Source organism: Sinohyriopsis cumingii, chromosome 4, assembly GCF_028554795.1.
Source record: "Sinohyriopsis cumingii isolate HCF-2022 chromosome 4, ASM2855479v2, whole genome shotgun sequence".
NCBI lineage: Eukaryota > Metazoa > Mollusca > Bivalvia > Unionida > Unionidae > Sinohyriopsis > Sinohyriopsis cumingii.
In genome coordinates, this window is record NC_142964.1 from 61663646 (window position 1) to 61687849 (window position 24204).

General features: G+C 34.6%; 1 protein-coding gene across 1 annotated transcript; it reads left to right on the plus strand.

Moving 5' to 3' along the window:
* Positions 1–7073: 7073 nt before the first annotated feature.
* LOC149801286 (uncharacterized) lies at positions 7074–24124 on the plus strand. The gene is made up of 13 exons (XM_089956784.1): positions 7074–7299; positions 9112–9242; positions 11606–11735; positions 11994–12105; positions 12683–12877; positions 13672–13784; positions 17277–17397; positions 18448–18713; positions 20513–20631; positions 20867–21003; positions 21167–21209; positions 21855–22103; positions 23889–24124. Exons 1-13 carry the CDS (start codon positions 7136–7138, stop codon positions 24080–24082), a joined length of 1974 nt encoding a protein of 657 aa, XP_089812910.1. The 5' UTR covers positions 7074–7135; the 3' UTR covers positions 24083–24124.
* The last annotated feature ends 80 nt before the right edge of the window (positions 24125–24204 follow it).

The following is a 24204-nucleotide window of genomic DNA, read 5'->3' on the forward strand; positions in this document are numbered from 1 at the left end:
TTGGTTTCTTCCGCGCAGTCTGCCGAATCCAGTCTTCACATACTTGGGTAGGCAAGCCGTACTCAGCAAAGGTTAAAATCCTGTTGGCTACCCTCACCTGGTTTATCCCGCCAGTCCAAGCGGTTTACCGGGGTGTGGCTGGTGCGCATGTTACAGCTTCTTGGAGCCACAGGTGAGAGCTGGATGCATGTGGGTACCAAATGTGGGCGAGCTACCCCAAAGGATTCACGACTGCTCCCCCACCAGAGATGCTACACCTAAAATACACTCCCGTACGCCAAACATTGTGTTTTATCGTACTGGTGTAATGTGTGCTTGATTTGCATAATGTTTTGGCATGATATATGTGTTTATCGTACTGGTGTTATATGTTTTTTTTTAAAAATAATTTGTTGGCATGTATTACTGTATGTGTGTTATCGTACTGGTGTAACGTGTACCTATTTTGTATAATGTGTAAGCATGTATTATTGAATACGTGTTATCGTCCTGGTGTACTATGTACCTGTTTTGTATAATGTTTCATAATGCATTATTTTGTATGTATTATCGAACGTGTTATCTGTGACGTTCATCCAGTGTTTTCTACGTCTTAAATATTGCTTATATTTAATGATTGTATCCATATTTCTATGTACTGCATGTTGGATTTACCAAAACAAATTATCCTTCTTCTCCTACTAGGCATTTCTATGATCGCAAGACCAATATAATGATGACTATCAGCAAGGTGAAAATTGTCTGGGACTTTAACATCCAGATTGACACGAGTACATTAGTCTGCAAAGAGAGAAACCCAACTTAACATCATACATACAGCAAAACCAGAACCAACCTGGAAAACGGTAAGCCAAAACACACTTAAAGGAACAGTTACCCGGACATCGAAAATGCTACCAAAGGTCCTTGAGAACCAACCTCACAATAAATGGCTTGATTAGAAGAAGAGACCAGCCTAAAATATCGTCATCGTATTCGTCGTCATCGTCATCATCGTCGTCAGGGCTGTTCAACATGACAAAAATAAAACTACTACTACTATTACTAATGATACTACTACTACTACTACTGCTACTACTACTACTACTACTATTACTACTACTACTACTACTACTACTACTACTACTACTAATAATAATAATAATAATAATAATAATAATGATAAAATAATGATAAAAAATAATTATCATCATCATCATGGCAGTGACAGGAATAATTACGATATCAGTAATTCTCTATTACACTTGAAACGTCAAGTTTTCTCTATATTTATAACTGTACTTCAAATTTTATTTTCTTAAAATCTTATTCCAAAAGTGAAACTCGTTTAAATAAATCCTCATATCTGTAGATTAACAAATCTGCCGCTGTGTCTACACTAACAAGAAACAATCAATACATCTAATTGATTTGTGGGGGAATAATTGAGGACATAATAAAATAAGAATTTAATCTTTGTGTTGAAAAGTGGAATGATAAATTATTAATGAAGTACAAGTTAGTAATCAATATCAATTTTGATCCAGAATAAGGTTTATTTGCCAATAAAATCATTTTATTGCTTCTAGACAATTTGTGCACATATCAGCTGCCACGTATGATTACGTATCAAATAATGTATTCCTATGAGAAACGGAGCCTAGATAGCTCAGTTGATAGAAACTGTTAATATAATCCAAGGATCGCTGGTTCGATATCCGTCCAGACAAGACGTTGGTTGTCTCCGTATGGTAAAATTTAAAACTAAGAAAAATAGCGAAAATGAGAAGACTCCTCTGTTGTAAAAATACTAAAACATTACGTTTATTACAGCATATAATAGAGGGAACGGGAACAACGTGCTTTTTCCAAGGACATACAGAGGCTGCTAACTAAGACTAGACATGACGGTTATCAAACACGCAATACATACATACATACATACATACATACATACACGAATGCATGCATACATGGATGCATACATACATATATATATATATATATATATATATATATATATATATATATATATATATATATATATATATATATATATATATATATATACCAACGTTTCGCGCTAAACAAGCTCTTTGTCAGGGTCGAAACAACTTAAATATACAAATTAAACACTTCACTCAAAATCTACGAAAAACCTGGGCTCTTACATGCTAAGATGACTTGAGACAATTTACAGGAAGACATACAATAAATAGAATCTTGTGCAAAAATAGTAGTTCTTGTGTCTATCACATAGCGAAAAGGTGTATTTTGATCAAATTCTGGGTCGTGAACAAAGGACGAAACAAGAGAGATCAACGCCATCGACAGGATTTGTTAAAGAAATTACACACACATACATTATATATATATATATATATATATATATATATATATATATATATATATATATATATAGAGAGAGAGAGAGAGAGAGAGAGAGAGAGAGAGAGAGAGAGGGAGTTAAGCAAGGGGGTTCTGAAAGAAAGATGTTAAGATACTTGTGTATTGGGATAAAGAAGAAGAACTATAATAATAATAATAATAATAATAATAATAATAACAATAATAAAAATAAATTAACAAATAAATAAATAAATAAAAAAATAAAAATGAACAATAAAATCATTAAAAAAATGTTTTACTTAAGTAGATATTAGCGCAAAATTTGCGTCAGGTACAAAACTGATGACTGGTTGTAACTTTGGTAAGACAGCAACGGGAAGGTTAGATGTTTCTTTTTCGTTTAGACCAAACTTCCCAAGAGTTTTCATTCGTAGTGTCCAGTGTTGTTCCTTAGGTGTGCGTTCTATGTCTGTTCACACAAGGTTAGATTCAATCAATAACAGCTCGAGCGACTCGACTGAATGTCCATTCCAGCTGTCACGGAATTGTAAAAACTCCTTTTATTTATTAAATACATGTACAATGGTTTCGATTTTAGTGATGATGTTGTCGGTTATGATAATGAAAACTGCAGACTGAAATGGTTTCACTTTAGGTGCATTAATACGACTAGAGCACCAAAATGATCATACTGTTGTCAATAATGTCGTCTAGTGTATGACAGTAAAGCCAAAAAGCCTAAAAGGTGTTAGAAGGCCATTCTCAGGACATTTGCATGTAAAATAAACATGACTTGATATACAAGCACATTGTGGTGCTTGTACGGAATGACAGTGTCATGGGGGAGGGCTATATATTGTGATGAGTGTTTAGTGTTATCTAGCACTTATTTATATTCATGCATGTTAATATATTAATTAAAAGCGAATAACGCATTCCCTTGTACAAATGTGTTTTCTATTCTGTCTGTATTCTATATAACTTGCTTATTCAATAGCACACATTATTATGACCATATATACAGAGTTGTGGTAACAATAATTACATGATGGCCACTGTGGCAACCAGATTGGCTGTCTGAGAAACACAATTTCAGTATGACCAATCATTCTATTGGATGAATGTGTGCCTAACATGCAATGACAATCACCCATCTTGTTTAGGAGGAGTGGCGTAAACCAGCTAATGGTAACAGATGGACTAACTATCCATATCTTCAAGTCTAAAACCAGCAGAACTAAACTAAAGAACAACATAAGCCAGAAAGAATAGAATTAAGAACATAAAATAATGATCCGTTATTGACAAATATTTAATGGCGACATAATTGTTTAAGAATATTTCGCATACAAAGCTATGAGACATACAAAAATAAAGACTTTTAACGTCGTATATATATAATAAATCTGATTATTTCACAAATCCTTATGGAAGAACAGATTCGCAAATATTTGTAAGGCAACATGCAACAATAGCAATTTTGTCGGTAACTGGCTTTTATCCTTTTTCATTCATGAGGAAATCAATTAGGAGCTTTCCTTAGAGCATGGTTTACTTATTCCGCACCAGACTGAATACACGTTCCAAATGAATTCGCAAGTGTGCAATTTTTTCTACTATTTTCTACATCAATATTAGACGTGATTTCCCCTTTGTAAAACTAGGGGTAATAACTTTAGCACAGTACATTCCAATACTGTCTGAAATATTTAATCCCCAGTCTGCTAACACAATACCTTCCAATGCCAATAATGCCTGTAATGCAAATAAGAAATTTTATGGTGTTGTTGTGCTTGTATGATGACCAAGTCTGAGCTCGCTCCATTAGGTCTTTAGGTATCTTATAAATATTTCAACAGCCAATAATGACGGCGACTTTTCCACCAAAGTTTTACCTTTATTACATGGGCATGGTAGGCTGAAGCTCCTCCCTCTCGGGCCAAAACAAAAGAGGCTTTAATCTAAAATATAAAACATGAATAACATTTAAAAATGACACAATTGATGTTGATACCTGAAATCTATATGCAATATCTTGCAAGTGGAGACTAATTTTCATTACTGTCATTATGAATTTTTCAAATTTCCCAAATTCTACTCCTCTACTGGTTGGAATGTATGAAGCAACAAATTCAAGCAGCGTCATCAGGGTCATGTAGCTCGGCATTCCATTGTAATATTTACCTTTATCTTTATTATCACAAAATGATTCCTCATTCATTTTGTAGCTGCTTAATTTATCTTGAAACAGTCTATTTTCAGTAATCAGGTGTTGAATTTCACTATCAACTAAGCTCAGGCTAATGGAGTTTGTCTTTGGTGTTAGTTCTTGATCTGGTTCCATCTTTCCTTGACTGTAAAAGAATAAATAAAATTGCCCATGTGATCAGCAGATTCATCCACTTCCTGGGCAAAAGATGTTTCATGACAATGCTGCAAATCCAGCAACACTTTAGCTATGTCATGTTCTTCTCTGGTCTTCTGTCTGTGTTGCTTTCAATTGTACTAGTAATTCAAAAATGTTTAAGCCTGAAGCTCTATCAAATAGAATATAGGAGAGTACAACCAGGGGTGTAGTACTGTGGGAATGGTGTTCCTTTCTCTATCTAGCACTACACCACTGATTATACAACATATCAACTTTCTTCTTTATTTTTACACATTTAAGGAAATCGTAGCAAAGGCAGCTGTTAGTTTGTTTTATAAATGGAACATTATGTTATCTTAAATATTAACAACGTAATTACTATTAGAAAAGTAAAACCTTAGTAAATAAATATTATGAAATGACAGTGTGGTCTATATCCTGATAATTTCTTATTTCGTTATGAATATAATGTACTGTATTAAACAGAGTAACATTGGTCAGACAGGAAATGATACAATATATAAGGCAAACAGTGTTGACATGCTAATGACTGATCAGTTTGTACCTTTCCATATCTGTTTCCACGGTTTTCATATTCTTCCTGGGTTTCAAATTTCTACGTTTCTGTGTGTTATTCACTGTAAGAAACATCTGGCTTATATATATAAATATATATATATATATATATATATATATATATATATATATATATATATATATATATATATATATATATATATATATATATATATATATATATATATATATATATATACTTTTATTACTAATATTAATAATGATAATAATCTGTACAACATTCCATGTAAGTACCTTGAATAAAGTGGTCTGAGCAGATTTTTGAATACTTCTACGACAGGTCTTTTCTGCCAACCATACCGTCGTCTCTCTTCACCTAACGTTTTCGTTTCCTTCAAATTTCCTCACAATATATATAATAGAAAAACTACGTTTCATTGAATCATATGCACGGTTTGTACAACCTTTGACCCAGCATGTATTAACCATTGTGCGACTGCAAATTCTATTCAATGATGAACAGCCACACGAAACAAAATCATCGATCCACAAAATGGCGGATGATCTTACGGTACCCGTATGTTATGAAGTCATATGATAACTTTGTATCGGGCCAGATCGGTCCAATCGGCCTAAGGTTGGTCCTGCTTCTCGTCCGAATAGCGGGTTTACATTGAAACCAACATAAATGAAAGTGTAGGGCTTCAAATAATAGATGGAATTGTGCAAAACAGAGCTTCGTTACGGATCACTGCCATTTCACCTCTATCTGCGTGGGTTCGAGTCTAGGATTCGGCCAATGTGGGTATGTGAGAAAGCTTGCCAGCAGCTTTTCGTGGGTCGGTGGTTCTTCCCGGGGTTTTCCAGGGTTCTTCCTCCACCATTAATACTGGCCGCCATGCATAGCCTATCGTGTGCTGAAAAATGGCGTTAAACCCAACAACAACAACAACAGCAAAACAGAGGTTTTAAAACATGATTTTTATGAAAAATTAATAACACTAATTTGCTAAAATAGTTAACCTTATCTGCTTTATGGACACCATTCTTCCGTTATACATGGCTTTGCAGTGCCTGTACATCTACATCGGTCAGTTTAAACGTTTGACTACTCGAGGTGGGGGTGGTGTAGATGTGTCCAGTGATTACAATTATACTGATAGACACTCTTAGGTGCGATTATAATTACATTGACCGAGTACGTCAGATACGCTTATTTGCGCAGATACACCGGTTTGCATTGTACCTCACGTGTAAAATTTAAATTGATCGCTGACCACTCATAACGAGCTCTTGCTAGATAGTACGTTCTCATTGGTGGGTACGACTACCTATCGAGAAAAGTAATTTATAGTGACGATTGGCAGACGATACATGTATCTTGAAAGCGTAACTATTACATGTTATGATTATGAAACTTGATGTCTGCCCACTCACTTGTTTCTCGTTTTATGTTACTAACCATAGAAAGGAAATTGTTTTTGTAATTACTACTTTTTCGCTAAGTGGCTATGGTAAGTTTAGGGTTTGTAATATTTCACGAAGCAGGCGAGACATTACATAGAAAGAATTTCATACTGGTTAGTTCTTTGGACAAATCTTGAAATTTTGTACTGTTTAAACATGAAAGAGGAGAAAAAATCATTAACTTGGTTTAATTTCGTAGATGTGGCAAAACTTCAATAACTTTGTTACATACAATTTCACTCACATCGTCTCTTGGTATTTTTCTGAAGTACCAATGCTATTCTTGCAACAGTATGACGTCTGTCTAGTCAGGTGACCTCAATTATAAAGTCATGACGTCACGTCGTCATAGTCATATCCCGCCGGTGTGTATTACACGCAGAACCTTTCACAGCGACTTTCTTATACTAACGCACAACTGTTTTATTCATCAGTATGGCATCTGACTCTGGAACAGATGAATATGTCGACGGAAACTATGGAACTGAGATCTCAGATGAATATGTCAAGGGAAATTCTGGATCACGGATCTCAGATGAATCTGTCGAAGGAGCATACCTTCTGCAGAAGTCAGGACTTCGTTTTTGCCAGGGAATCAGGTTATTTTGTTTGTTTTTTACAATCGAATCGAATAAGTTAGATCTACATAAGAGAGCGTTGGGGTCTGACCTTAAATTTCTCAATCTTTTTATAAAAATTTAGATTGCCATGGCGAAGGAAGTGGTAGTACTGCGTCACAAGAAACCTTATTTTTGCTTGATAGTAAGAAACAAAAATAATTTTCTGAATGATAGAAGACCTTGTCATAGAGTTAAAAACATGCCCTTTAATTAGCGTCTATATTTAAGAAATTTTATTTGGTCACTTTTAAATCAAACTTTAATTGTACCCAGTCTGGATTTGATCAACAGACCCAACGGTCAAGATTTAAACTTACTCGATGTTTCAGCAAATATACTGGCTCTACGTATAACTTGATAAATCAATTTTCTTAAGACATTCTAGACTACATTTTAAGAGCAATAGTGGTTTGGACTTTTGATTGATCGATTCTATTTTTAAGTTTGGAGTTAAGTCAAGTCAAGTTATAATTCATGTCAGGCCTAGGTTTCATGCAAATAACTTGTGTTCAGAGTCTACATCATACTTAAATCTTCCTTAAGTCAAACCAGTTGAATGTCTCACGTCTAGATCTAAACTCGACGACGAAATAAGGATACTGGTTAGGATTCCTCAAGTGTCATTTTAGCATATTAAAGCGAACTCAGAATTCGAAATTAAATATTAAAGATAGGTAGTCAAAATAATTGATTTAGACTAAACGCAATGCTTGGGGAAAATGCATCTTAACGATTTACAATTGTATTCGACCATTTGCTGATGTCCACAATGCAGATCAGTTGTTACCAAAGTGAGCGATACCGCCCCAAGGGGTGGGGGGCGGTGGGATTACTGTGGGGTCGCTAATGCTGAATAATGCTTTTTACAGTGCAATCTACGCCATGCAGTTGGATCCCCCACTGCTTTATATATAAGTTACATGCTCACGTTTCAGCAGTCGATTAGAATCCCTCCGCCATATAACGGCACAAGACCTTTGAGAGCCTGTTAGCCTTCCGCAGACTTTCATGGGAAAGACTAGATCGTAACCTCACGAGGAAAACTTACATACACATAAAATGTTAAATCAGTGTTAGCTCCATCATCGTTCCTTTACAACACATTTCCTTTCGAGTCAAATGCGCTTTCTCCGTTGCGCTAGTTATTATTTGCATTATTTAATATATCACTGTTTATTCGCATTATTTATTATCCGTGTGCTTAAAGTCTCACAATCTATACACTATTAAAGTGATCTCAGTTATAGCGTCACGAAGGCACCTTTAAAGGTTATGGTTGTTTCTGACACGCATACAATTTCTGCATTTATATATCAAATTTTTTATGGAACGTAGCTCTGGAATATTGATGGCTGAAAGACGTTGATAGGTTTTACATCATGACTTGTCCCATTTCCATGATATGGATTATTATTGGGCAAGATCATAGCTATTATTGATCACTCATTGAGACTGAATATTTAGACTCTCTTTGTCTATCTGTTAGATCCCAGTGCAAAGTCAACAAAGAGCAGCATTTCCATGATGTTTGCAGTATGTTAACACTTACTTAGGACTAATATAAATCGATTTACGGGTATTTTTTTCCTGCATTTCAAGTGACTTTGCTGAAGAATAAAATCTATTTTTTTTACAGTAGATTGTGATTGCTCAGCATTAAGAGAATCTCGTACGATCACCTATACAGAAGCATGGCAAACACGGTTTTGACTACATATTACAATCTACATTGGATATTTATATTGCGAAAACATCCCCACATTATATATATACAGTTTTGCTTCCTTTTAGGTCCATAACCATGCTCTCCGATGTGATGGAAGAATATTTCAAATGTGAGGAACGGACAGCGCATGACCTACAGGAATTCTCACGTGACTGGACTAAGAAACTGGCAGATCTCTCCTCTTCTGGAAGTGGAGGTAATTAAGGAGATTGTTTGTCCAAACTGTCAGCGGTTTTGTCAAAGCTATCTTCCGTCATTGCGAGAAAAAAACAAAACGACTATTGTAGCGATTTTAAAGAACCAGACTATTATTTTTAGAGTAATGAATTACAACAATTTCTGAAAAAATACACGTCTTTTATGACTGACATCGTAGAAAGTGCATATTCATCTGCTCTAGTAAGTCGTGAAAATTTTTCTTGGGTGTTTCATTTCTTTATATAAAAATTAACTTGCTAACTGGTGAACCTCAACGAGACTGTGTACCTTGCCGTTGTCAATTTACATCAGAACACATTCCTATCTTGTGGGTTGATTTCTCCGCCTTGTGAGGCCAGGTCAGATTGGGGATGGGGGATGGAGGGGGGGGGCGAGTGTTATTTCCTGATTTTCCGAAAACCCCTTCACAGACTATAAACGAAGAATATGTACACACAAAACACACACACACACACACGCACACACACACACACACACACACACACACACACACACACACACACACACATACAAACAAACACACACGCGCGTGCGCGCGGTACAGCCGCTCGTCAATGGAAATTTGACCATCGTTTTATTCTTGTGTCTGTTTAGTGTGTATTATGCTCCCTTTGAGCATAGACAAATAGACTTTTACTTTGAAACCCTTTTTTAGGAAGGTCAGGGCCCTTTTGAAATTTGGAAAGAAAACAAAATACCCAACACTTTTCCTGATCCACCACTGGAGGCAAAACTATTTTTTCATTATCGACTCGAGTAAAGAGGTTTTGCATGTGCCGCCAACGAATGTCTCAGAAAATATTGCAAAATGTGGAATATTAGTTTTTACATTTATATTGAACTTACATTTCCGTGTCTCATTCTTTACTTCTTTTTAGAGAAATGTACAGCATTTTAACCGTTTGTCTTTCTTCTTAGACGACTATATATTTTCCTTAATTTTGAAGGGTTTCTTTTCTTAGAGATAATAGTATTGTCTACCTTTCTATAGTCTTACTGCGTGAACATTAATTGGTAGTGTTTAGTCCGACATGTGATGATGTATTGTTACAAATTGTGCATACATACATACATACATACATATATACATACATACATACATACATACATACATACATACATACATACATACATACATACTGTTACGTATATTGATTTAATTTATATTTGATTTAAGCTGTGTTTAATTTGATTTGATTGTTTGTGGGTTTGGGAGACTTTTTATTTTCTTTACATGTCCATGTATTGTAATTTTGTTTACCAGGAATTTTACATTTTCCAGAAATTTAAGTTTGACCTGAAATTGTCATACGATACTTTATAATACAAACACTTGTTTATATTCTTGACATAGTTCCTGGCCTTGATTGAGGGTTAAGTAAATAATTTTTTCTCGCAATAAAACGATTGGTTCTTATCAAGGATATACAGGAGCTATGTGATATTTACCTGTAAACATGATCACGTGATCCTCTATTTCGCAATTAGGCATTTCCGAAATTGCGAAATACTTAGTATTAATAGTGATGTTTAGAGAGATAGAGAGATCTCAGTGTTCGGGCTTTTAAACACTTGATGTCAAGTTGTTTTCATCTGTTGCGACCAGTATTGAAGTTTTGAGTTTTTTTAGTTATATGTTAAGTTATCTTCAGATTATTTGGACTCAAGAAGATTATTTCGTTTCTCTGGAAATATTATTGTATTCATACAGAATTCTTGAACAAGGGCATTATTTTAAAAAATTATTTGGGATTTCTAAAACCGGAGGATTCATTATTATGTTTCTACAAAGAACTGTAGATGTCAACACAGTACAGGCTACAGCATACGTCATCGCCTTCCATCTTGGAGTCTTCGTCGGGACTCGAACTTGGAATCATTAGAACATTTCAATATTAGGACTTCAAAAATTTTATTCGTGGATAATTCTTGTATAATTTTTGGATTTGATTCTGGAAACCGTAAGTTCTTAATATTTTTCATTTTTACAACATTTTTCCAGGGAAATAAATCATTTATTTTCACTCTTTCTTGTGTTACTGTTTATTGGAGCCTAAACACCTAACATAAGAATACATGCAAACATACATACATTAAAATTAATTTTATCAGCTTAAGACGAAATTGAACTGTATGTATTTTGTGCTTTCCGGTAATTGTGAGATCATTACACTTAACTTCAGTGCCACTAAAGCTGACAAAAACGTATTTCTGTTAAATTTTTATTGCAAAATCAACCGCTATGTAAACCGTTTGCGTCGTTCAAGTTTGTAAAACACATTTGTTTTAAATATTCAACTTTAAAAGTGAAATTAAATAAATGACCTTTTTTACATTCAGATTTGTGGAATGGGTCCATTTATTCAGCAATTGCCAAAGTTCTAATTGAGCCAATAGAAGACGCGAACATTTACAACCGTGTCAAAACAGAAGGATTTGATAATGATGGGCCTGTCACTTTCTTACGCAGGTTAGTATGTAATTAATTATTTTCTGCATTCCTATTTGTACTTCATATAACAGTCAAGACGAATAAATGATTCCAAATTTGTTAAATATTTCACAAGACTTCAGATAAAGAGGCAGCTCACTATAATGTGTGCGTGCGTTTGTGTATACGCTATCGTATTGCTTTTGAAACATTTATCACCAGTTTCCAAGTTGGTGTGCATTATAAGCTCTTTTTATTATATATAATTAAATCTCGTTTTCCCTCTTTTATAATAAGTTGGAAGGCAAAGATGGAAGTAAGCAACATTCCAAAGGATACTGTCAAGCTCTATACAACAGCATGGAAGAGACAAATATCTGCTGTAATGGAAATCCAAAAGGCCATGGAGGTAAGCAATGAAGAAGTATAATCAATGGCCATTTAACCCTACGTATTCATTCAAAATGAACAACAAACTATACGGGTGGATTCTATAACTGATTCATGTATATATAAGGAATTATAATTTTACACAGTGGACTTTTTCCCCTTAAAGAGCAACGTTTTGATATGACGCAACCATGCAAAGCAAAGATTTGATCTGGTGATGCCAAATCTGATGCTAATGTTAATACGACTTATATAAATACGATTAAAGTTAGTGCACAATTCATTTAAATCATATTTCATTCAGTTAACCGCAGTTAGAAAGATCTATGGCCCTTAATGGATGTGTGCAAAATCATTTGTCTATAATCAAAAGGGTAACTATCAAACTTGTATTGGACTGGATTGACGAATACAGATACATGCAAATTACCACCCGTAATATCATAATGATAATGCCTGTCATAATAACACTATAAATGTCTAATATGTTCTTAATTCAAAATCTCGTACTAAATTTATGTTATTCTGCCTTATTACAAAACATCCACTATTCAATGTATGTTGAAATTCAACAAATATCATTACGCGTATTTCAGTACTATCATTGGAGGAAATATAAACTGGAAAGTGCCCTCCGACTGCTTCAGGCTGACCCTCCCGTCCTCTCGTTTCGTGCGGAAGAAAAACTTAAGAAGTCCATACTTCGCTATCATGACAAATGTCAAAACGCCCAAGAACAGTACAAGAAGTTACTTACATTGGAGGAGGCGGGAAGAGGACAACGCATGGCTGTAAGTTCAGTATCTGGTATCATGAATACAGTTCAGGATGTTCGCAAAATGTAGCTTCATCCTCAGCTATTCCCCCACCTTTTGTGCGTATTAATCACAATTTGATAAAATTTCTGAAATAAACCTTTAGCGCCATAGCAAACTTGTATTAGGACAGCAAGCCTTATTCTTGGGCACAAAGACAGCGGTGCTCCGATCAAGGAGGAATTCTTATATGTAACAGCAGCAATATCCGTAACACTAAACCCCCAAAATAAAATGTTTACCTCATTTTACACAGAAACTTTTGAACAGATACAGTCTATAATTATATATTTTAACCTTATGCACATGCCGACGTTTATTCCTAAAGCGGTTGACATAAGCTGTTTGATCCGATGATGAAAATCAAGCTTGCCTCCTTTGCTTTCTACTAGTACAGCACATTAACCATTGAGGTACCGTAACTCGAACGAGATGCGTAACTGATACGTGTTGGAGTAGGATATCCGTACGTTGCTTTATAAAGTGTGGAGGTAATTAATCACGGACTTTGCTACGTAGGACTAAGGAGTCTCCAGCTTGAACAGCATTTTTTGTGCTTTTTACATCCCAGATAATAAGATCCTACAAAGATTTGGACATGAAGCTTCTGTGGCTGGAAGCCCAGCAGTTCACATATTTATAGCTATTTATAGCTAGCTCTTTTCTCTCTCCCCTCTATGTCTGTCTCTCTGTCTCACTCTGTCTCTCTCTCTCTCTCTCTCTCTCCTTCGCTCCGTTGGATGACAGTTTCTGCGTATTTTTCTTTTCAGGATATAAGGACAGCGAAGCTCAAGTTTGGAAGGTTTGAGAAGAAACGTATGATGAACACAGAAGTTGGCATAGAGAAATTTCTCAATATTTTGAAACAGCTGGATACAGAAAGGTAGTTAGAATAAATCAACGGCATTAGTAGTATATAAGTGGTAATTTCTGGACTAAATTAACAAAATATTACAAAATTTTAACATTATATAAATGAAAATATCGACCAAAAAAGGTTATGAATTTACCTTGCCGTTTGAACTAAAGTTGGTGTCATTTACCCACGAGATTTTGGGTGCACCGTCATATCGCTTTAGGATAAACAAAACAAAATTGGAGTTCACGCATTTTTTATGATCACGCCGAACTATGCCTAATACTCCGCGAACTATGTCTGGTACTTTGTGAACTATGTCTAACACTCGGTGAACTATGTCTACTACTCTGTGGTCTATGTCTGACACTCCGCTAACTATGTCTGGTACTTTGTTAACTAGGTCTAATACTCAGTGAACTATGTCTGATACTCTGTGATCTATGTCTAATTCTCTGTGAACTATGTCTAATACTCTGTGATCTATGTCTGATACTCTGTGATCTATGTCTGATATTCTGTGATATATGTCTGACACTCCGCTAACTATGTCTGGTACTTTGTTAACTAGGTCTAATACTCAGTGAACTATGTCTAATACTCTGTGAACTATATCTACTACTCTGTGATCTATGTCTGATACTCTGTGATATATGTCTACTACTCTGTGATCTATGTCTGACACTCCGCTAACTATGTCTGGTACTTTGTTAACTAGGTATAATGCTTGGTGAACTATGTCTGATACTCTGTGAACTATGCCTACTACTCTGTGATCTATGTCTGACACTCCGTAAAACTATGTCTGGTACTTTGTTAACTAGGTCTAATGCTCGGTGAACTATGTCTGATACTCTGTGATCTATGTTCGATACACTGTCTTATTTTGCATCTTGCAGTTCCATTCCTGATTTCAGTAAAAGTATCATATCCGTTTTGCGAAATGTTATATGTTTTATTATACTCTTCTTTATTCTGATTCGTTGTTTAAATATTCATATCTTTAGTACTTTTCCTATTGTATATCTTTTCTTAAGTTCCTTTTGGTTTTTGTTCGTTTGTTATTCTTTGGTTCATTTTATTTTTACGTGTACACTTTACTTCCCAAATTACTTGCACCTAAATCTGTTGTTCGTCCGTTTCATATTGCATTCCTTTTATTTGTAAGACTGCTAGTCAAACCAAGAAATTAATCAATTAGATTAATAGCGACAACCTCAATAATAACTAATTAGATGAAATAAAATCGCCAGAAAAATATTATGGCTTAGAATTATATTTAGATTGACAATGCACTATCAATTTGTTTGGAGCGAAAAAAATATGCTTGCTTTCAAACCTTTCGTGCATTAAATTTTTCAGATATTTAAAAATTGCATGCGCCGAAATTTACATGGAAAGGTTAATAAGTCATAACAAATATTAAGATAAACTTTTATTGTCCATCCATTTTTAGAAAATATTTTCAGGTTGGTTTCAACCCAGAGTCCACAATTAATGTACTATTTATTAGCTAGACAACACAATTTTGTACTTAATGTCTGATAGTTATACTATAAGAAGTGCACTGTGCTCTAATATAGTGATTTTGTATGTTTTGTAGGAAGGTAGCCCAAATTACTGAAATAAAGATCACAAATCGACTTTGATTTCAACTTGTAGGTAGATAATAGTGTAACTACCCTCTCGGTTGTATAAGGGAGTGAAATTTTGTTAGGCTTTAAGGTTATTTCGCAACAGGAACATCGTCTTCAGTTAACAGTACGTGTTGATACTTAGCCAACATATTACAGAGTTTTGTCGTAAAGTTTTAGACACAGCCCACGCGGGATATTTTTAGGCATGAGGTCATTACGCGTTGCTACACATCCGCTAATTCGTAACCTGCCCTATTCTAATTCTAGGACTGTCCATTTCGATACCACTATAACATTCCCTGACTGCTCGTAATTTATTAAATACCCTTGTATCTATCGACCATTCACATCGTTGTAAAACAAAATGTACTACTGACTGCCTGGAACACAAACTGATTTCTTGATTGTGCATTGATTGGAGTTTAACAATAAAGATTCCTTTTGTTTGCAAGATAAATAATGGTTCAAGGGAGACAAATATGTTAATGTTCTAAATATGGTTTACAAGCGTTCTTCCCCCTGTACATATGTTACCAATTCTGAGATAGCTGACACAAGGTTATTTTATTCTTAAATTTGTCAGAACATGACGTGGTCTTGTTTGTTACATACCTGACGTTTGTACAATATGCCATTGTGTATCAAATCCCTTCAAGTCTCAGAGTACGTAAATAAAAATGGATCACCTAAAAGTATTTGCCGGTTTAAATATTTCCTCTGTAAAGTTAGGACAACGGTACATTACAAGAATTATTTAATATTTTAAATTCTAACTGTCTTACATATTTTAAATGTATGCATTCCAAATGCATCTGTTGCCAGGTAAACAGCTTGAATGATCAATACCTTTCATCTGTTTTCTTCTTTGCTTGCTTCAACTGAATTCGTATCTATTTATCCGTATGAGTGTTAGTGAATCCTTCAAAAGGTTGTACAAAACGTTCCTTAATTTAATTTGAAGTGAAATAATTCCATATTTTAGTCTTTAAGGATGTATTAACACTTTAAGCTGCGTAGGTTTTGCTTTAGTAAAGTGAAATCTGTTAATGGTTTCTTTTCTAGCAAGTCGATTACCTTTCTTGTTGTTGACCTCTTTTCTGGCATTAAACTGATCTGTATCTTTTAAGTCTCCCTTTTTCTTACTTTTCCGGCCAAATTATCATTGTTTGAACATAATAGTATTCATCCTTACATTTTGTTATATGCTTATATGTCAACAATGTCAGCTTGCCACTGATATTGCACTCGTGAAACTGTCAAACTCTTCCCAATGCCTTGCACAGATGTCCAATACCGTTATCGATAAATGTAGAACCGTATAACGGATATGATTTGCTTTCTGGGCTATTCCTCCAGAGCTTTAACTTCTGAAAAATAAATGTGCAGTGTATGATCAATTACATGTATCGGAAACCGTACACAATAAACAGGACACATTTTAACGGAATAATTTTATCATTAGCAATGGATGCAAATATTAACAAGGTTAGGTGGAACACTGTGTGAGACGAACGTATAGCGCTGTGTCATGTTATAAATGATTTAAGCACACGCAAAGACACAGACACACAAACAAAGACACACACACACACACACACACACACACACACTCATGATGCTGCTGATGTAAAGAAAATTAAAAAGTGTACCTACGTTCACCTATCTTCCAACAACAACGAAAACAACAAATGAAATAATGTAATTTTCTAATTTCGGTTTTTAAACGAATTTCTACTTTGTAATAAGAGAATGAAGAGTCTATTCTATCGAATTTCTTCTGCAGTTTATCGCAATCATTTCTTCCTTTTCCTATCCAATTTTGCTCTGTTCCTTTTTGACCCTGATCACTTTCTTTCTTTCTTTTCTCCCTTGCAACTTTAAGAGCTAATCACCAGGGACTCCTCCAAGATATCCATGATTTACTAGACAAAATGGACGTTGAAACCGATGTTTGGAACTTCCTGGCTCAAAACATTAATCAACATGAATTTCCTGTCTTTGTGGTATAGTTTTCATTTGTTTTGCGGCATGATAATATACAATTAAATGTAAATTTTTAAAATGTGCTTTTGGTCAATCGTTTCTAGTCATTCTTTTCTAATACACTAATATTAAATATGTGCAGAATATAAATCAAAATCAGGTATTTCAATCTTCCTATATTTCGATGTGTGTAAGAATAGAGACAGGAAAACAAAAACAGACAAATTTCAGCTATTTATTTGAAATCTTTGTGCTAGATTATAAAGGAACAACATTGATAATAACTGCACAGTGAAATCAGACTGATCACGAGATGTGAATGTCACCAGAATTCATCGTTATAAGTTGAAAAAGATGTATTGTTCAAAATATGTTTGGAAGGAAATGTTAATAGTTTAAAAATAAACTGAATATCATTCAATAGCATTTTCATTGGTACTTGCTTATTTTATTATAATAAAAATATATTAATAATAACTATAATCATCATCATCATCATCATCATCATCATCATCACGACAATGACACAGTAATAAAGATAAATACCAGTTATAAGACTTGCATGGAAAGATGAATCACCGTACTCCTACAAATTCCGCTGAAAAAATGAAAGAATGAGAGACTAAACAATGGCTTTGTTATTATTTTTCAGACAATTATAAAATTGGAAAAAGTTATTAAAAAGCTAACATAATATGTTTGGTAATATGTTTCCAAAACATATTTTTAAAGGTAGTATTCAAGAAATTATTTTTGACGTGAGTAAATGATATAAAAAACTGAACTCCTATTAATCGGAATTTAACTGAGTGTTTAATAATAATAATAATAATAATAATAATAGTAATAATAATAAAATGATAACAACAACAATAAACAAAACATTGATGACAACAGAAGTGATCACGATAATAACTAGACATTGAAGATTGACAATGACTCACAAATTTCCTTCAAATCTAATTTGAAGAAATATGTCAATGACGGATTGGGTGAAGAAGAAACAAATCATTTATTTTTAATCAACGTCTAGGACGAAGGCGCTACTTTTTGTTTACAATTTGTTTTAGGAATTTAATGACAAGACTCCAAACCAGAAACGTGAGATAAAAAACTGGCGTAAGAGACAAAAACTTGGCGCATTTCCGGACCTCGTCTTAAAACGAAAGAGAAACAAAGAGTATGATGATCCAACGATCGTCATCGCCGAGGAGAGTGAACCCAACCTGGTAAAGGAAATAAGAGTATATTGTGACGACTCAGATGATATAAAAGAGGGGACAAATTTTGACAATATAGTAGATGAAGATGGAAACGAAGAATCGGAGATACAGATGTAAGTAAATAAATTGTAGCATTATCTAATTCCGTCTTTGATTATTAATAACGGCTTGATGTTTACCTACTCCGATGGGTTTTACACACACACACACACACACACACACACACACACACACACACACACATATATATATATATATATATATATATATATATATATATATATATATATATATATATATATATATATATATATATATATATATATATATATATATATATATATAATTCAGATCAATTTTGTTTTAATTGGGCCTTGGTTATAACAGGATGAGGATATGGGAGTTAAATGGCTTTCCCAAGGACTCACTGAACCAGTTGACCAATGCTAACATGGGCGGTTATATCTGTGTGTCTCTGTGTGTGTGTGTGTGTCTGTGTGTGTCTGTGTGTGTGTGGGAATGTCGTTCCACAAGCAATTAAAGCCCAACTAAGAGAAACTTGTTCGTGTCCGCAAAGGAAAACCTAATTGGCTAGAAGTGTGAAGTGTAATGTTAAGGTCACACTATTTTTTCAGATATTGTAATGTTCTGTTAAACGGCAAACGAATGACAACTTTCGGACAAAAACGAAAAAATAGAAGAATAATTAACAATAGAAATAAACGGATCTTCACCTGTTCGTTTCTGTGCAAGTGAATCACTGTTAGGGTAACGAGTTTCTTTTTACATAAAGCTATTAATTTTACGTTGTTTGTACAGTTAGTTTTTTCAGCTCAAATTCAACTCCAGTTTCGTATTCGGCAGAGATTGATTTTCTAAATAAATAGTGAATTATTACATTGGTCGCATGAAATCATTTGCTGCATAAAGAGGAACTCAGGAATGCATGTATTCTGTTTACTGATGCATTATGTTCTATATGATTTCTACAGGGCTCGAATGCGAAACTACGCAATAGTGTACAACGGAAAAATGTGTGACCCATTTTATAGATGAAGTCCGTATTGTATAGACAGTCAGAATTTCTCTAAATGCCGTCAGTAGAAAAAACAATAACACAACTATGCACTTATTTAGCCACGAGTATAGATGTAGGAGAATGCGTTTGTCAGAATAAGAACAGAGCAAAAATAGAAAGATCGGCTAAATTTTCATCATTTGTGACCATTCACAAGATATTTTTGCTCGAGTTTATAATAATCCAGACTTTAAAATATGATGAAACTATAATCAAGTGTGCAAGAGGATTCTAATATGAGTACTATGAGATGATAGAAAATTTCCTTTCACCATCTCGATCAGGTGGCATTTATGTAAACGTGAACATTTGTGAGTAAAATGAAAAGTGTTGACTTAAATTTGACTGCCCTAAGAAGTGTAACAGGAAACACGAAGAAAACCAGTAATACAATCTTTGGGGGTGGCTTTCTAAAACACTTTTACACATGCAAATGGCGGGAATTGATGAGGAGACGTAAGAGTTTTATGTCGAATAAGTTACATTATCCTAGCGCCATTATTTGAGTCGTTCACCCTTGTCATGATAAATAAATAAATAAATAAATAAATAAATAAATAAACAAATAAATAAATAAATAGAAGTTCAAATATATTCAACGTATTTGGTTTTCTTGACTACACCATATATGAACAAATAAACTGGAGAGTATTCCTCGCTGAAGTTATTTTTATTTTAAGTGACGATATTGAAAGCTACATATGGATTTTGAAGGGTGTGCAGCCCATCTGTGTGGTTTCGCCTAAAAGGGAGATAATCCAAACACTATTGTTGATAAGAATATTCTTAGGGAAATAATTTGGCTTTCTTTTCTTTATTTTCTATTTCTCTAAGATTTGAAATTGATGAAAATGGACGAGAGATTAAAATGATGCCAAAACCCATGACTGCTGATGTCCGTGCACATGGTAATCATGAGAAACTAATCAAAGGAACCAGTATCAAATTCAAAGGTTTGTATAATATTTTTATACTTGTTGGGCGTGGTCTGTTTTTGAGTGGAAAAAATAACTTACCTATTTTTTATTCGGCTGAGACAGGTAATATTTTTCTTTAAGTCCGCTTTTGCGGTTCATATATAATGAGACTTTGTAGCAGAAATTAATATATATCCCAATAATTGAGCATAGGAAAATAGGTATAAAAAAAGAGTACAAACCAAATTAAGATTTTCTTTTTTATCTACAGTAGCACCGAGAACAGAATATTTTGGCCCCCATAATGATATAGAGTCTAACAGCGAGACAGGGATGTGGGCAATCCCCACGAGGAACCGCACAATCGATCTTGACGTAGAAAGTGACACATCACCCGTGCCGCCCAAGGTAGGGTGTACAAGAGAGAGAGAGAGAGAGAGAGAGAGAGAGAGAGAGAGAGAGAGAGAGAGAGAGAGAATGGATGCATTGGCAGTACTAAAGTTTATTTATCACACAAGACTCATATCATAAAATGTTTTTATGACCGCCGATTTTTGTTTTTCTTTCACAGCTGACAAGAAAGAGGACGAAACTTGTGAAAAAGACACGACATGGTAATATAGTCACTGAATAAATAATCAAACAACTTTTATGGGAGCAGTGATTAATTAATGAAAGTTTTATTGAAGTGGTGGATGAGGCTGTTTGTGAGAGTTGGAGGTGGAGTGAACTGATACAATTTTAGTCTGGGGGAGCTAGTGATTCGTTGATAAAAAAAGATCAACTTTCCAAGATTACAGTTTTTTTTTTCTCGCGTTTCTCTTTGATATTATGCAATATTCAAATAACTTTTTTTAAAAATTGTATTTTAAATTTGATGAACTTGTCTTTATCATCATACGATAAAGTATTAGTTTTATCGGTGTCCAGTGTCCATTTAGACGGACGGGGCAATAAAATATTACGAAAAGAGGTCATCAATTTACTAATATAATTTGGAAGGGTGCATTGTTTGAAATGCTTTAATTAAATTCTTACCCGATTTCCTCCAGTATATATCAAACTTTCTCTGCAGTATAGAGTAATTTTACAAATTCAACAAACAAATGTAATAATATTAGGATACATAAATTATATTATTATTATTATTATTATTATTATTATTATTATTATTATTATTATTATTATTATTATTATTATTATTTAATTGCATCAGTTGTATGATTAAATATTTAAAGAACTTCCAATCACAATCTCAGAGTCAGCAGAAAGCATCAAACCAATAAAAGAATCAAGAAAGGGCAAGGACAAGGGTCTCAAAGAAGTCAATGTCGATAAAAGAGTAGCCAAGGACAAGGATTTGGAAAAGGTCACTGTACTTAATTTCGATTCAGACACTGACACTGATGTGCCAGATGTAGCAAAGGTCAGGACTTTAGCCAATGTAAAGGTCATTGCCACAGAAGACTACATTGCACGAAACAGGGATGAGCTGACCTTCAAAGCTGGTAAGTACAACTTATATTTAAGTTTAAATTTGTCTTTATTCCTGATAGAAGGACATTTAGTGTGATCCCTAAAGTGATGCCACTACATTATACACCTAATAAATATGGCAGCGAGATTTAGTACACATTCAGACACTTCATCTGCAAATATCGCTCTGACTCGTACAACATAGTTTTCAAGTCGTATACATCATTGCTGGAAACTGTGATGATTTGCACAGCCAACCAAATGTATCTATGCTAACATGTTAGTGCCTCTCTTTCTACATGAAAGACGAAATGTTCATTCGCCAAGAGAGTCAGAGAGCAGCAAATCATGAAAGAACTGATTGAGCTCAAAAGTTTAAATTCTATTCACTGTATGATAATTAGAAAATACGTTCCAACAACTTAAATTAAGCACTCTCGACGGGTGTGTGTGTATGACTTGGATTTTTAATGTAATTTTAACAATTTTTCAGTCATATCATTAAGATCTCTGCAGTGTGGCAGTTTATAGTGATGTCTAGCACTGGGACATCATGCTGCAGACATGTAACATGATGTTCCACCCAGTCACATTATCCTGACACCAGGCCGACCAGTCCTAACACTAACCTCTTACTGCTGAGCGCCAAGCGAGGCAGCTGTTAGTACCATTTTTGTAAGTCTTTGGTATGACTCAGCCGGGGATCGAACCCACGACCTCCCGCATTCGAGGTGGACGCTCTAACCACTAGGCCACCGGAGCGGTTACTCTCGACCGGTCAGGTGGCAGTATTATGAGGCTGGCGAGGTGAAAGAAACTAGATAACCCGAAGGAAACATAGATATTAATACACGCACTCCAACGCATGACAAAACTGGGAATCAAACCCAGGACCTCAGATGGGCGCTCTCAACGCTAAGTCAATACCCCAGGTCAATATCTGTTAAGAAAAGCATCGGTTACCAATTAAATGATCTAAAGTATTATACAACACTGCATGCATGTACAGACCATTTGTGTCGCAGTGCTATTATTGTTAATGAAACATTTAAGGGAAGAAAGAGATCACCAGATAACCTCCCAAAGGACGCTCATTTTGTGACAGGCACTGCATTATATACACTGTCGCATCGATTAGTCCACACTACCTGAGAATGCTTTCTCCTGTGTGCGTGTGTGTGTGTGTGTGTGTGTGTGTGTGTGTGTGAAAAGCATCACGATACTAGTAGATTCTTAAAAGAATGTCAGTGTCACATATACTACTAAATACCTACACTGTAACATTGATTTTCACCCACTACTTCAGTTACTATTTTGTGACTTCTTACCCCCCGATAAAACAAACAAACGAGAAAAAAAAAAAAAAAAAAAAAAAAAAAAACAATGCGCTCGATAAATTGCGACAGATATGGTTGTAAACCTAATCTGATCGAGCAAGACATCTGAGAAGTTGAAAGTACAGTTTGATCGATGTTTCTTTGAGGATATTTACAATATGACAGAGATAGTGATGACTTTTTCTTGGCTAGGAAACTATTTTTGTATGAAATATTCGTGTTTGTGAAAAGCTAGTCTTCATATTCTCTTTAACAATGACATTTATTATATCTTCTACCCAGTAAGACAGTAGTAATCGCTTTCGTTTGATCCATGCAGCGACGAGATTGCCGGAAATATATTTTAAACTTGGAGGTTTTACAATTCTATCACGGAGGGGGAGGGGAAGCGAACACTCATTGTGTGGTTTGCAAGAAAGACTATATTCTCTTGACCCTTTGTAGCGACATAAAACCCTCCACTTTTTATTTTTATTATAGGCAAGAAAATTAAGCAGAAGATCCCAGCTAATTCCGATGGCATGGCTTACGGGTGGATCCGAAAGGGGAAGCTGAGAAGGAAGATTTACGGGTATTACCCAGCCAACTCGGTGGAACTCAAACCAAAGAAGCAAAAAACTGTCATTCGTGGGATACTGTCTAAGGAAAGCGAAATTCTAAAATTTGAGTCATAAATGTTATGCTTGACATATTTATATGTTTCTATTCTTACTCAACCATTTATGCATGATATTTCTCTAGAATAATAAAGATATAGTTGCATGCGGAGTATTTTTCCTAAATCCTGCTTGTGCTT

What these genes read in the sequence shown, in the direction of transcription:
- LOC149801286 (XM_089956784.1), top strand. Translation starts at nt 7,136, where the DNA reads ATGGCATCTGACTCTGGAACAGATGAATATGTCGACGGAAACTATGGA. An exon ending in CGTTTTTGCCAGGGAATCAG is followed by an intron (nt 7,300 to 9,111) that starts GTTATTTTGTTT and finishes GCTTCCTTTTAG; the next exon opens with GTCCATAACCATGCTCTCCG. An exon ending in TGTGAAAAAGACACGACATG is followed by an intron (nt 21,210 to 21,854) that starts GTAATATAGTCA and finishes TCACAATCTCAG; the next exon opens with AGTCAGCAGAAAGCATCAAA.